The 14,612-nt window shown below is 40.5% G+C and overlaps 2 protein-coding genes across 3 annotated transcripts in view; both read left to right on the top strand.

Annotated features, from left to right (window-relative positions):
* The first annotated feature begins 213 nt into the window (after positions 1 to 213).
* On the top strand, positions 214 to 4,379 carry LOC115541594 (carbohydrate sulfotransferase 10). Of its 2 annotated transcripts, XM_030353387.1 has the most exons (6): positions 214 to 294; positions 706 to 851; positions 949 to 1,073; positions 1,649 to 1,868; positions 2,290 to 2,395; positions 2,877 to 4,379. In XM_030353387.1, the coding sequence occupies exons 2-6, from the start codon at positions 746 to 748 to the stop codon at positions 3,439 to 3,441; spliced, it is 1,122 nt and encodes a 373-aa protein (XP_030209247.1). In that variant the 5' UTR covers positions 214 to 294; positions 706 to 745; the 3' UTR covers positions 3,442 to 4,379. The 2 variants fall into 2 exon arrangements, with proteins under 2 accessions (XP_030209247.1, XP_030209246.1); XM_030353386.1 differs by lacking the exon at positions 214 to 294 and having other exon boundaries at positions 301 to 851.
* The window catches only part of mdh1b (malate dehydrogenase 1B, NAD (soluble)), a 23,647-nt gene continuing 12,622 nt past the window's right edge, over positions 3,588 to 14,612 (top strand). Inside the window, exons 1-5 of the mRNA XM_030353605.1 lie at positions 3,588 to 3,738; positions 4,787 to 4,899; positions 5,019 to 5,153; positions 5,804 to 5,946; positions 6,439 to 6,616. Of these exons, the coding sequence (XP_030209465.1) occupies positions 3,588 to 3,738; positions 4,787 to 4,899; positions 5,019 to 5,153; positions 5,804 to 5,946; positions 6,439 to 6,616 (720 nt within the window). The remainder of the gene's footprint in view (positions 3,739 to 4,786; positions 4,900 to 5,018; positions 5,154 to 5,803; positions 5,947 to 6,438; positions 6,617 to 14,612) is intronic.

Here is a 14,612-nt window from a genome sequence, read left to right as displayed (position 1 = left end):
ATTAGCATTTTATGGTTTCATGCGATAATGCACGGATTTGGGCCAATGGTGCGTAACGTTAGGCTGAGAAATGATGTGCCTGCAGTTATTTCGTAAATTTGGCCTCCCCGTTGTTACTGTTAGAGATCGTGAAACTAAATTCAAGCTTTACAACTTTCGCGGGATAAAAAATATTAAATATATTCTATAATATTCCAAACCCGGACCCAAAAGGCCAGCCTTGTTTCTCCCCGGAATCCTCCAGAGAGGTTTGGCCGGATGTAAACACGCTGGACCGGAAGTACTCTGCTAGAGGTAGGAGTAATATGTGAGCTTGTATACACACTGTAATAAATATACCATTGATTTAGATTAAAATGTTACCGTACCCACCTTCGGGGTGACGTGTCCCTTCGAGCATGGCATCTCTTATCATACGGTCTCCCGCCTCGCCTGCTCCGCCCCCCCCCCCCCCCCGCCAGCGACCCGCTCCTCTCCCAACCCAGGCTCTTGGGTGTCAGATCACCACTAAATGTTACATGATTCCCTCATCTGCGTGTGACTCTATCATACTTCCTTACCCTGCATGCACTGCTTCTTCCCTCTTGGCATACACTGCCCGTTGTGTTGCATGTTGTCCAAGCAATCAGCACCAAGTAAGTCCACCCATTTGGTCCCAAATGGCGACACCGACTCAACACCACGCCTCTCCCGCGGCGTGTTAAGTGCTCTAGATCGGGTTGGGGGGCTCCATGGCCGTCCGGTGATGTCCCAGACGATGCGGCACCGCTGGCTGCTGCTCGGGGCCTGCGGCTGGGTCCTTCTTATCCTCATGTTCGCCAGCAAGTTCATCTCCTTCAGGACCACCGACGGTAAGCTTGGCGAGACGATCTATTGTATCACGGCTGGGTTGAACCGATCAAATACCTTCCGCAGTAATTGTTGTATACCGGTGGATTGTCTTCTCAGACTATGGGGAGAAGTCGATTGCACAGAGTGGGACACTGCCAGTGCCCGTACTGGGAAACAAGGTGGTCGTGGCGACCCCTCTGCCTGGTCCAGAAGTGCCTGCTGTGAGTGTAACAACCAATCTGGTAATTACACTTTAATCTATAATTTTTTTGACACCCACCGCACATAACTGAACATCACAGCATTCTCCAAATTTAACTTCAAGGAACAAATCCGTATCCATAATTGTATCGTAAACAGTTTGCACAAATGTCTTCACTGATGTGTGCTAGGGCTGCACTGTTTTTCTTTCCACCACGATTTTCTTTCTTAGGAATTGAGATCATGTTTCAGAGCATTCATTTTCCATAAATGTTTCTATTGCGCTCATTGACCTGATACAGAAGGAAACCCAAACAAAAAATATGATGGCTGGCTGAGAAAGGGAACGTTCCTGTTTTCCCGCATCACATGGTGTAACCCCATGTTGTCATTTGTTGAGGGGGAGAGTAGAATTGTTGTTTTGCTGCAGCTTACGTCCTTTAATGAAAACGCAGCAGAACCGTTGTCATTTAGAAATGAGATCGTATAGAGTTATGAACCTAGAATCGTGATTTTGATCAGATTAGTCGTGCAGGGCCCCCTCCCCCCCCCCCCATATACATGGACTTTTCGGTGACAACACTTTGTGTTTTAAACTGTGACACTCCGCTTTCAGCCTTCGCCGTTGCCCTCGGCGACCGACTGGCTGGACGTGTCGGAGAAGCGTCTGGAGCTGCTGTCGGCGGTCTGCAAGAACGCCAGCGGCAAGACGCGCGACCCCGTCAACAAGTTCGTCATGGACCGCATCTTCGTCTGCGACAAACACAAGATCCTCTTCTGCCAGACCCCCAAAGTGGGCAACACCCAGTGGAAGAAGGTCCTCATCGTGCTCAACGGTGCGTCAGGCCGCCGGACACAGCGGCTGCGCAGGCTACAGGCCCTCCTTCGTTTGTTCACATCCCATTCGTGGAGCTTTAGTCCTGTACACACAAACTTATGTTCGAGTGCTCTGTAATCTTGTAGGTGTGCTTTTGCTCGTTAAGAGACGATCATCGATCACTCGACGGTTTTTGAATTAACAATTAACTTTTTACATTGAAATCTGCTTTTTTATATTCTCATTGAATGTGTCTCTGTCTCTCTGTCTGTCTTCCTCTCTGTCTTTCTCTCTCGGTTTGTCTCTGTTTTTCCGTCTGTCTGTATGTCTGCCTCCATAATGTCTGTCTGTCTCTCTGTCTTCCTCTCTCTCTGTCTGTCTGTCTGTCTCTCTATCTGCCCGTCTGTCTGTCTGTCTGTCTGTCTGTCTGTCTGTCTCAGGCGACTACCCCACGGTGGACGAGGTTCCGGAGGACATCGTCCACCGCCACGATAAGAACCACCTGAGGCGCCTCTCGTCCTTCACGCCGTCGGAGATCAGTGAGAGGTGACGAGGGGGGGGGGTTTAAGAGCATAGCACCACACAGTCCTGACCCGGGCTGAACCATTAATCAAATTCAAACCAACATCGCATGTAATAGAACGCGATTTGCAAATTGCAAAGGCTGCGACTAAAAAATATATTTTTTATTTAGTATTTTTATTTAGTATTTATTTTTCTTTTACAATTCAACAGTTAAATGAATATATTATAGTTATATCAATTCATGCATCGATTAATCTCAACATATATAGGCCTGGCCTAAACGAAAGAGCCGTTTATATATTGACTGCTTCCAATGTTGTGTTGGTCAGACTATAGATTGATTTATTGCCTGTGTTTAGTGAATAACACAGAACATAAGGAACTATAAAAATAAAACTTCCGCACAAAAATCGCAATCGCGATATTGGTCGAAATAATCGCAAATCGATTATTTCCCCGTCGTCTCTCTTCATCCCCCTCCCGGTCTTCCTCTTCCTCTCAGGCTCCGCCTCTACTTCAAGTTCCTGATCGTGCGGGACCCCTTCGAGCGGCTCATCTCGGCCTTCAAGGACAAGTTCGTGGAGAACCCGCGCTTCGAGCCCTGGTACAAGACGGAGATCGCGCCCGCCATCATCCGCCGCTACCGCCGCGACCGGCGCGTGGCCGCCGGCGCCACCGCGCCCGCCGCCGGCCTGCGCTTCCGCGAGTTCGTCCGCTACCTCGGCGACACGGACGGCCGCCGGCGCCACCTGGACTACGAGTTCGGCGAGGCGGTGATCCACTGGGCCACGTACTCGGAGCTGTGCGCGCCCTGCCAGATCGGCTACAGCGCCGTGGGCCACCACGAGACGCTGGAGCGCGACGTCCCCCACATCCTGCGGGGGGCCGGCGTGGAGGCCCTGGTGGAGTACCCGGCCATCCCGCCCGGGATCACGCGCTACAACCGCACCAAGGTGGAGCAGTACTTTGCGGGCGTCAGCGGCGCCGAGGTGCGGAAGCTGTACGCGCGCTACCAGGGGGACTTCCTGCTGTTTGGGTACCCGCCGCCGAACTTCCTGTGGAGCTGAGGACGAACGCCATCTTTGTCTCCCCCACCCCCCCCCCCCTCCCCTCCTCGTCTCTCCTCCCTCCCCCCTTATGTCAACGTAACCCGACTCTCTAACGTGACACTGGGACCCCTGTGACGCAGCGGTCACATGACTAACACGGTGCCATGAAGCAGGACGTCCGTTCGCCCCGGTACTCCCTGAGGCTTCCCCCGGGGGTCATAGGTCAAAGGTCAAAGCAGGTGGCCATGTTTGCTACACCCGTCGCCCTCCGTGTGTGCTCTGACTCCTCCACCTACTCCTTGAGACGCCCGGAGAGTCACGCCGCCGGTTCCTTAACGACGGAGAGCAGGACAACCAACCAACGGGCCTGGCTGTTTACATCGCCACGGCAACAGGAGGAGGCGGGACTTTTAGCATGTGCAGCTGAATGTACATTGTAGCCGACGTTTAATTTATTAAGTCTTTGCTAAAAAAAAAATATATATAGGAAATTGTCGCTCAGTCGACGCTACATTTCAAATGTATTTATTATTACCTTTTGTTGACAGGGTAGAGGATCGGAGCAACGCCTGGACTCTGATTGGCTGAGCTGGGAGTAGGACTCTCATGTTGTTTATTTATGCTTGGGGGGGGGGGGGGGGGGGGGGGGGGGTGCAATGTGCCATGCACACACTTAACGGTAGCAAATACGTTGGCAAATAAATCGAAGGTTTAATGTAGGATATTACTTTTTTTATTAACAAAGTGAGATGGTTTTACAGGTGTCTCACTTTTGTTTTTTTTATTAGACTCATTTGTTTTAAGTATCTCATGCCTAACGTTACTTGTATTTAAGATTTTTTGTGTTCTCCGACCATGAAACCATACTGCCTCTGAATGACCTCTTTGCGACCTTTTATGTCAAGGTTGGTCACAAATAATATACAGGCTAAGTAATAAAGTCATATTAAACAGCTTGTCTTTTGTTTTTTAATTGTTTCCTATTACGAATGGTTTTACAAATCTTTTGTATTGAAGATACTGCAGATGCCTACATTTCAATCCATACTCCATAATCCATACTTTATTTAAATAACTTAACCACCCTGCGGGGGCTAACTGTTTTAATAGTAGCATAGTTTTACATTTATTATGTTTCTCCTTCTCATGGAGACAATTTAACACCCGCTGGTTTCCTAGCAACCACACTGCCGGTTTCCAAGCAATACCTCTGGTTTCCTAGCAACGGACGCGTCCAAACCATGGCGCGGTTTGTGCTCGCTGGTAAGGCTTGGCTTTTAATACAACGTTACGATATGCTAGAAAACACAACTAAACCTAACTTAGTAATTTCTTCTGCAACTTTCCCCACTCCCAACTAAAGGGAAAGCCGACTGTCCTCACTTCGCCAAAGCCGAGAATCTAGGGGATCAACTCCAGGGATCCCTACCCTACTTCCGGATCCACAAGATCCTCGTCGCGCCAGACGAGTGGGAGGTCACCCCTGGCTCATTTAACCTATTAAACATCACAACGTACTCATAGGCCTACATGTTAAAGAAATCACACTTTCTGTGGTTGACTAGTAATTCCACGATGTCCCCGTCCCCCTCCAGGAATGGTTGGACGTCACCTGTCGATCACACGGATGGCGACACAGCGAGTCCCCGCTGGTGTGGCGTGAACTTCTGGACCGCGGGGGCAAAGGGATGTTGGTGGGGGGTCTGGCTGACTTCCTGGAGCACTGCCATGTAGGTTGACCACACAGTGTAGGGGTCGAGGTGCCTAAAATGACGTTATGTCACGTTCCTGAACTAGGTAGTTTCTCAGGATTAAAACGCGCCCGGATGTAGTAACACCGCGCGCCGCTAGAGGCCGCCAATGGGTAAACAAGCCAAAACGGAAATGGCCTTGGCTCCACTTGCAGCTTTACCAATTGTATTTATGGCCGTTGTCTTGTTGCAGTAAAAGCCATTATGTAATATTAAATGTAATACTGGACATGGTTAGATAGAAGCAGAATCGTGTTGAACCGGGTGTTCGATGCCCAGCTGAAAAGTTCTGGTTTAAGGTTTAACAGCCTAACCTAGCCTATATATAGGTATTTTCAAGCCAGTCGCTTTAAATTAAAAGTGTCTACTAAATAGTTGACTGGCGTAACTGTCCTACTGCAGCTATTTACTCTTTAAAAAAAAAGAAATATCTAAACTACATCTGTCCCAAGATTAAATGTTCCTATCCATGAGTCGATCAATCCAGTGGAACCGATAAAGTCATAAATGTAAACCCAAGACACTACAAGCTAATGCTTATGTGAAAACATACAGAAGGACTCCCAGAAAGCTAATGCTAACCGTGTGGGTCTACATATAAAATACGTGTGTTGTCCACCCTTGGGCAGGAATACTATGGTGTGATGTCAGACATGTCGACAGACATGATGCTGAAGATCGCCGTGGAGACCCGCGAGATGGAGGAGATTTGGAGGGAGGAAAAGAAGCTCCAAGCTAGCCTACGCCAACCGCTTAACGTCTGGATCAGCGGGTGGGTAAAAACAGGCCTTTAACCCAAGAAATGAGTCCACGGTAGCTAACATTGGCATTAGACGTTAGACTTAATGTCTCAAAAAACATATATATATATACATACATATATATTCATATATATAAAGATACATAGCTACTGTAGATATGTGTAATTGCATTAAAGCTACAGTAAGCAATTTATTTTCACTTTTTTTTCGCCCATTTGTTAAATTCTCATAACGTCCTGACAGCAAGCAATAATTCAAAAGCTCTGGCCAAAAAAAGAATTGGAGAGTCTTTCCTTTGGATACTTGGATACTTAATATAAGCTTATTTTGGCTGCTTCCTCCAAATGATGTACCCTAGCTTTAAAGAGCAACTCAATACTAAACCTAGGTGGCCTGCCCATTGTATTTGCACTGAATAATTTCAAAATGTACACAAAATAATTGGGTTACATTTTCCCCATTCTAACTGACATTTATATATTCTCCTCTCCTTCACCCTTCAGGGCTCTGAACCCCACGTGCTCAATACTGATTCCCCACCTGCTGTCCGAGCACATCTTCCCCTGGGCATCCACCTTATTTGGCATCAGCCTGCACCTCCTCCATTGGGAGGGGGAGGAGGAGGCGTTGCATGCCCTGCACGTTGAGACAGAGTGGCTGGGCCTCCCTCTACTCCACCAGGTAGGCCTACTAGCATGGTCAAGCTTATTCTGTCTCTGTCTCTCTCAAAAAAAAAACACCATAAAGGGTACCACTGTCGTCTTTTTGTAATAAAATACTTTCGGACCAAAAAAGACATGAGGGGTAACACTGTCTTTTTTTTTCCCGTCATGAAAATAAACATAAGGGGTAACACTATCGTAATTTGTCGTTATGACAGAAAACATAAGGGGTAACACTGTCTTATTTTGTCGTTATGGAAGAAAACATAAAGGATAACACTGTCGTTTTTTTGTCGTTAAACATAAGGGTACCACTCGTTTTTTGCAATTAAATACTGTCAGGCCAAAAAAAAACCTAAGGGGTAACACTGTCCACACTGGGTAACCATTGTTGTATTTGTTGTATTTTTTCCATCCTAAAAAAAATCAAAAAGGGTGACACTGTTGTAATTTGTCATTATGTAAGAAAACAAAAGGGGTAACACTGTCGTATTTTTTCGTTATTCTGAGAAAACATAAGGGATAAAACTGTTGTTTTTTTGTCGTTAGAAAAGAAAAACATAAGGGTACCACTAGTTTTTTTAAATAAAATACTGTCAGGCCAAAAAAAAACTGAATGGGTAACTGTCGTTTTTCTTCCAATAATAAAAAAAATACATAAGGATGTAACACTGTCATATTTTGTCGTTATGAAAGAAAACTTAAGGGGTAACACTGTCGTTTTTTGCAATAAAATACTGTCGGGCCAAAAAAAAAACGTAAGGGGTAACACTGTCGTATTTTTCCATCCTAAAAAAAATCAAAAGGGGTAACGCTGTTGTAATTTGTCGTTATGAAAGAAAACATAAGGGGTAACACTGTCGTATTTTGTCGTTATGGAAGAAAACATAAGGAATAACACTATCGTTTTCTTGTCGTAAGAAAAGAAAAACATAAGGGTACCACAAGTTTTTTGCAATAAAATAGTCGGGCCAAAAAAAAAGATTGGGTAACAATGTTGTTTTTCTTCCGATAATAAAAAAATACATAAGGATGTAACACTGTCGTTTTTTGCTATAAAATACTGTCCGGCCAAAAAAAACGTAAGGGGTAACACTGTCGTATTTTCTTCATCCTAAAAAAAATCTAAAGGGGTAACATTGTTTTAATTTGTCACTGTCGTATTTTTTCCATCCTAAAAAAAATCTAAAGGGGTAACACTGTTGTAATTTGTCGTTAATAAAGATAACATAAGGGATAACACTGTCGTATTTTCTCGTTGTCGAAGAAAACATAAGGGATAACACTGTCGTTTTTTTGTCGTTCAAACAGAAAAACATAAGGGTACCACTTGTTTTTTTGCAATAAAATACTGTCGGGGCAAAAAGAAAGCATAAGGGGTAACACTGTCGTATCTTTCCCATCATAAAAAAATTCAAAAGGGGTAACACTGTTGTAATTTGTCATTATTAAAGACAACTTAAGGGGTAACACTGTTGTCGTCATGAAAAAAAACACAAAGGGTAACACTGTCGTTTTTTATTGGTCGTCATGAAGAAAAACATAATGGGTAACACTGTTGTTTTTTATTGGTTGTCATGAGAAAAAACATAAGGGGTAACACTGTCGTTTTTAATTGGTCGTCATGAAAAAAAACACAAGGGGTAACACTGCCATTTTTAATCGGCCGTCATGAAAAAATACACAAGGGGTTACACTGTCGATATTTATCAAATAAAACATAATGAAACAACAAATGAAACATGAGGGGTAACACTGTCGTTTTTTATTGGTCGTCACGAAAAAAACCATAAGGGGTAACACTGTTGTTTTTCTCTGGTCCTCATGAAAAAAAACACAAGGGGTAACACTGTTGTTTTTTATTGGTCGTCATGAAAAAAAACACAAGGGGTAACACTGTCGTTTTTTATTGGTCATCATGAGAAAAAACACAAGGGGTAGCAGTGTCGTTTTTTATTGGTCGTCATGAGAAAAAACATGAGGGGTAACACTGTTGTTTTTTAGTGGTCGTCATGAAAAAAAACATAAGGGGTAACACTGTCGTTTTTATCAAATGAAACATGAGGGGTAACACTGTCGTTTTTTATCGGCCGTCATGAAATAAACACAAGGGGTAACACTGTCGATATTTATCTAATAATACATAGGGGGTAACACTGTAGTTATTTTATTGGTCGTCATGAAAAAAAACATAAGGGGTAACACGGTTGTCATGAAAAAAAACATAAGGGGTAACATTGTAGAAAAAAAAAAAAAAAAAACTGTCGTTTTTTATTGGTCGTCATGAAAAATAACATAAGGGGTAACACTGTTGTTTTTAATCGGCCGTCATGAAAAAATACACAAGGGGTTACACTGTCGATATTTATCAAATAAAACATAATGAAACAACAAATGAAACATGAGGGGTAACACTGTCGTTTTTTATTGGTCGTCACGAAAAAAACCATAAGGGGTAACACTATTGTTTTTCTCTGGTCCTCATGAAAAAAAACACAAGGGGTAACACTGTTGTTTTTTATTGGTCGTCATGAAAAAAAACACAAGGGGTAACACTGTCGTTTTTTATTGGTCATCATGAGAAAAAACACAAGGGGTAGCAGTGTCGTTTTTTATTGGTCGTCATGAGAAAAAACATGAGGGGTAACACTGTTGTTTTTTAGTGGTCGTCATGAAAAAAAACATAAGGGGTAACACTGTCGTTTTTATCAAATGAAACATGAGGGGTAACACTGTCGTTTTTTATCGGCCGTCATGAAATAAACACAAGGGGTAACACTGTCGATATTTATCTAATAATACATAGGGGGTAACACTGTAGTTATTTTATTGGTCGTCATGAAAAAAAACATAAGGGGTAACACGGTTGTCATGAAAAAAAACATAAGGGGTAACATTGTAGAAAAAAAAAAAAAAAAAAACTGTCGTTTTTTATTGGTCGTCATGAAAAATAACATAAGGGGTAACACTGTTGTTTTTCTTTGGTCGTCATGAAAAAAAACATAAGGGGTAACACTGTTGTCTTTGTCAAATAAAAAATAAGGGGTAACACTGTCATTTTTTATTGGTCGTCATGAAAAATAACATAAGGGGTAACACTGTTGTTTTCTTTGGTCGTCATGAAAAAAAACATAAGGGGTAACACTGTCGTTTTTTATTGGTCGTCACGAAAAAAAACATAGGGGGTCACACTGTGTTTTTCCTTTGGTCGTCATGAAAAAAAAAACAAGGGGTAACACTGTTGTCTTTGTCAAATAAACATAAGGGTAACACTGTCGTTTTTAATTGGTTTAGGTCGTTCATGCTAAAAAAAACAAAAGGGGTTACACTGGTTTAATTTGTCGTTATGAAAGAAAAACATAAGGGGTAACACTGTCGTATTTTGTCGTTATGGAAAAAACATAGGAATAACACTATCGTTTTCTTGTCGTAAGAAAAGAAAACACATAAGGGTACCACAAGTTTTTGCAATAAAATAGTCGGCCAAAAAAAAAGATTGGGTAAACAATGTTGTTTTTCTTCGATAATAAAAAAATACATAAGGAGTAACACTGTCGTTTTTTGCTATAAAATACTGTCCGGCCAAAAAAAACGTAAGGGGTAACACTGTCGTATTTCTTTCTTCATCTAAAAAAAATCTAAAGGGGTAACATTGTTTTAATTTGTCACTGTCGTATTTTTTCCATCCTAAAAAAAATCTAAAGGGTAACACTGTTGTAATTTGTCGTTAATAAAGATAACATAAGGGATAACACTGTCGTATTTTCTCGTTGTCAAGAAAACATAAGGGATAACACTGTCGTTTTTTATCGGCCGTCATGAAATAAACACAAGGGGTAACACTGTCGATATTTATCTAATAATACATAGGGGGTAACACTGTAGTTATTTTATTGGTCGTCATGAAAAAAAACATAAGGGGTAACACGGTTGTCATGAAAAAAAACATAAGGGGTAACATTGTAGAAAAAAAAAAAAAAAAAAAAAAAAAACTGTCGTTTTTTATTGGTCGTCATGAAAAATAACATAAGGGGTAACACTGTTGTTTTTCTTTGGTCGTCATGAAAAAAAACATAAGGGGTAACACTGTTGTCTTTGTCAAATAAAAAATAAGGGGTAACACTGTCATTTTTTATTGGTCGTCATGAAAAATAACATAAGGGGTAACACTGTTGTTTTTCTCTGGTCGTCATGAAAAAAAACACAAGGGGTAACACTGTTGTTTTTTATTGGTCGTCATGAAAAAAAACACAAGGGGTAACACTGTCGTTTTTTATTGGTCATCATGAGAAAAAACACAAGGTGTAGCACGTGTCGTTTTTTATTGGTCGTCATGAGAAAAAACATGAGGGGTAACACTGTTGTTTTTTAGTAGTCGTCATGAAAAAAAACATAAGGGGTAACACTGTCGTTTTTATCAAATGAAACATGAGGGGTAACACTGTCGTTTTTTATCGGCTGTCATGAAATAAACACAAGGGGTAACACTGTCGATATTTATCTAATAATACATAGGGGGTAACACTGTAGTTATTTTATTGGTCGTCATGAAAAAAAACATAAGGGGTAACACGGTTGTCATGAAAAAAAACATAAGGCGTAACATTGCAGTTTTTATTCGTCGTCACGAAAAAAAAAAAAAAATAAAAAACTGTCGTTTTATATTGGTCGTCATGAAAAATAACATAAGGGGTAACACTGTTGTTTTTCTTTGGTCGTCATGAAAAAAAACATAAGGGGTAACACTGTTGTCTTTGTCAAATAAAAAATAAGGGGTAACACTGTCATTTTTTATTGGTCGTCATGAAAAATAACATAAGGGGTAACACTGTTGTTTTTCTTTGGTCGTCATGAAAAAAAACACAAGGGGTAACACTGTCGTTTTTTATTGGTCATCATGAGAAAAAACACAAGGTGTAGCACTGTCGTTTTTTATTGGTCGTCATGAGAAAAAACATGAGGGGTAACACTGTTGTTTTTAGTAGTCGTCATGAAAAAAACATAAGGGGTAACACTGTCGTTTTATCAAATGAAACATGAGGGGTAACACTGTCGTTTTTTATCGGCTGTCATGAAATAAACACAAGGGGTAACACTGTCGATATTTATCAAATAATACATAGGGGGTAACACTGTAGTTATTTTATTGGTCGTCATGAAAAAAAACATAAGGGGTAACACGGTTGTCATGAAAAAAAACATAAGGCGTAACATTGCAGTTTTTTATTCGTCGTCACGAAAAAAAACAATAAAAATAAAAAACTGTCGTTTTATATTGGTCGTCATGAAAAATAACATAAGGGGTAACACTGTTGTTTTTCTTTGGTCGTCATGAAAAAAAACATAAGGGGTAACACTGTTGTCTTTGTCAAATAAAAAATAAGGGGTAACACTGTCATTTTTTATTGGTCGTCATGAAAAATAACATAAGGGGTAACACTGTTGTTTTTCTTTGGTCGTCATGAAAAAAAACATAAGGGGTAACACTGTCGTTTTTTATTGGTCGTCACGAAAAAAAACATAGGGGGTCACACTGTTGTTTTTCTTTGGTCGTCATGAAAAAAAAACAAGGGGTAACACTGTTGTCTTTGTCAAATAAAACATAAGGGGTAACACTGTCGTTTTTAATTGGTCGTCATGAAAAAAAACACAAGGGGTAACACTGCCATTTTTAATCGGCCGTCATGAAAAAATACACAAGGGGTTACACTGTCGATATTTATCAAATAAAACATAATGAAACAACAAATGAAACATGAGGGGTAACACTGTCGTTTTTTATTGGTTGTCACGAAAAAAACCATAAGGGGTAACACTGTTGTTTTTCTCTGGTCCTCATGAAAAAAAACACAAGGGGTAACACTGTTGTTTTTTATTGGTCGTCATGAAAAAAAACACAAGGGGTAACACTGTCGTTTTTTATTGGTCATCATGAGAAAAAACACAAGGGGTAGCAGTGTCGTTTTTTATTGGTCGTCATGAGAAAAAACATGAGGGGTAACACTGTTGTTTTTTAGTGGTCGTCATGAAAAAAACATAAGGGGTAACACTGTCGTTTTTATCAAATGAAACATGAGGGGTAACACTGTCGTTTTTTATCGGCCGTCATGAAATAAACACAAGGGGTAACACTGTCGATATTTATCTAATAATACATAGGGGGTAACACTGTAGTTATTTTATTGGTCGTCATGAAAAAAAACATAAGGGGTAACACGGTTGTCATGAAAAAAAACATAAGGGGTAACATTGTAGAAAAAAAAAAAAAAAAAAAAAAAAACTGTCGTTTTTTATTGGTCGTCATGAAAAATAACATAAGGGGTAACACTGTTGTTTTTCTTTGGTCGTCATGAAAAAAAACATAAGGGGTAACACTGTTGTCTTTGTCAAATAAAAAATAAGGGGTAACACTGTCATTTTTTATTGGTCGTCATGAAAAATAACATAAGGGGTAACACTGTTGTTTTTCTTTGGTCGTCATGAAAAAAAACACAAGGGGTAACACTGTTGTTTTTTATTGGTCGTCATGAAAAAAAACACAAGGGGTAACACTGTCGTTTTTTATTGGTCATCATGAGAAAAAACACAAGGTGTAGCACTGTCGTTTTTTATTGGTCGTCATGAGAAAAAACATGAGGGGTAACACTGTTGTTTTTTAGTAGTCGTCATGAAAAAAAACATAAGGGGTAACACTGTCGTTTTTATCAAATGAAACATGAGGGGTAACACTGTCGTTTTTTATCGGCTGTCATGAAATAAACACAAGGGGTAACACTGTCGATATTTATCAAATAATACATAGGGGGTAACACTGTAGTTATTTTATTGGTCGTCATGAAAAAAAACATAAGGGGTAACACGGTTGTCATGAAAAAAAACATAAGGCGTAACATTGCAGTTTTTTATTCGTCGTCACGAAAAAAAACAATAAAAATAAAAAACTGTCGTTTTATATTGGTCGTCATGAAAAATAACATAAGGGGTAACACTGTTGTTTTTCTTTGGTCGTCATGAAAAAAAACATAAGGGGTAACACTGTTGTCTTTGTCAAATAAAAAATAAGGGGTAACACTGTCATTTTTTATTGGTCGTCATGAAAAATAACATAAGGGGTAACACTGTTGTTTTTCTTTGGTCGTCATGAAAAAAAACATAAGGGGTAACACTGTCGTTTTTTATTGGTCGTCACGAAAAAAAACATAGGGGGTCACACTGTTGTTTTTCTTTGGTCGTCATGAAAAAAAAACAAGGGGTAACACTGTTGTCTTTGTCAAATAAAACATAAGGGGTAACACTGTTGTTTTTTATTGGTCTTCATTAAAAAAAAACATAAGGGAAATAACAGAAATACAGACACACATTTTAACGTCATGTATATCCTCTTTATTGATGATTGATTATTGTGCATTGTCATCGCCTCAGTGGTGCAGTGGAGTGCACTCTGCCTAACCCACTGGAGAGCGTGGCTCAATTTCTGTGGAAAACACAATATCGTTAATAAAAAAAAGCTATCATGTCTGTTGCACAGTCATATATAACCTCAGACATTAATAAATTACAAATCTCAGTGGGAAATGGTGAGAGCTGCGAGTTAAGCCCCTGGAGACCGGGGTTCAAGTCCAGTTGACGTCCTCCGACGGAAGACTCTAATTTCTATTTCATGGGAATTCATGGGAATTAAGTCAAGTATAACCATTTTGTTATTTATATTCGGTGTCTTGATGGTGCATTGATAAGTTCGGTGGTTAACACTCTAAACAGCTCAGGTTCGGATCCCCGCAAAAACGTGGACAGGGGTACCACGGGTAACACTGTCGATATTTATCAAATAAAACATAGGGGGAAACACTGTTGTTTGTCTTTGGTCGTCATGAGAAAAACACAAGGGGTAACACTGGCATTTTTATCAAATGAAACATGAGGGGTAACACTGTCGTTTTTTATTGGTCTTCATGAAAAAAAAACATAAGGGAAATAACAGAAATACAGACACACATTTTAACGTCATGTATATC

The sequence above is a fragment of the Gadus morhua genome, chromosome 4 (genome assembly GCF_902167405.1).
Source record: "Gadus morhua chromosome 4, gadMor3.0, whole genome shotgun sequence".
NCBI classification, from domain to species: domain Eukaryota; kingdom Metazoa; phylum Chordata; class Actinopteri; order Gadiformes; family Gadidae; genus Gadus; species Gadus morhua.
Note: the sequence above shows the minus strand (reverse complement) of the source record. Positions and strands in the feature narration are given on the sequence as shown.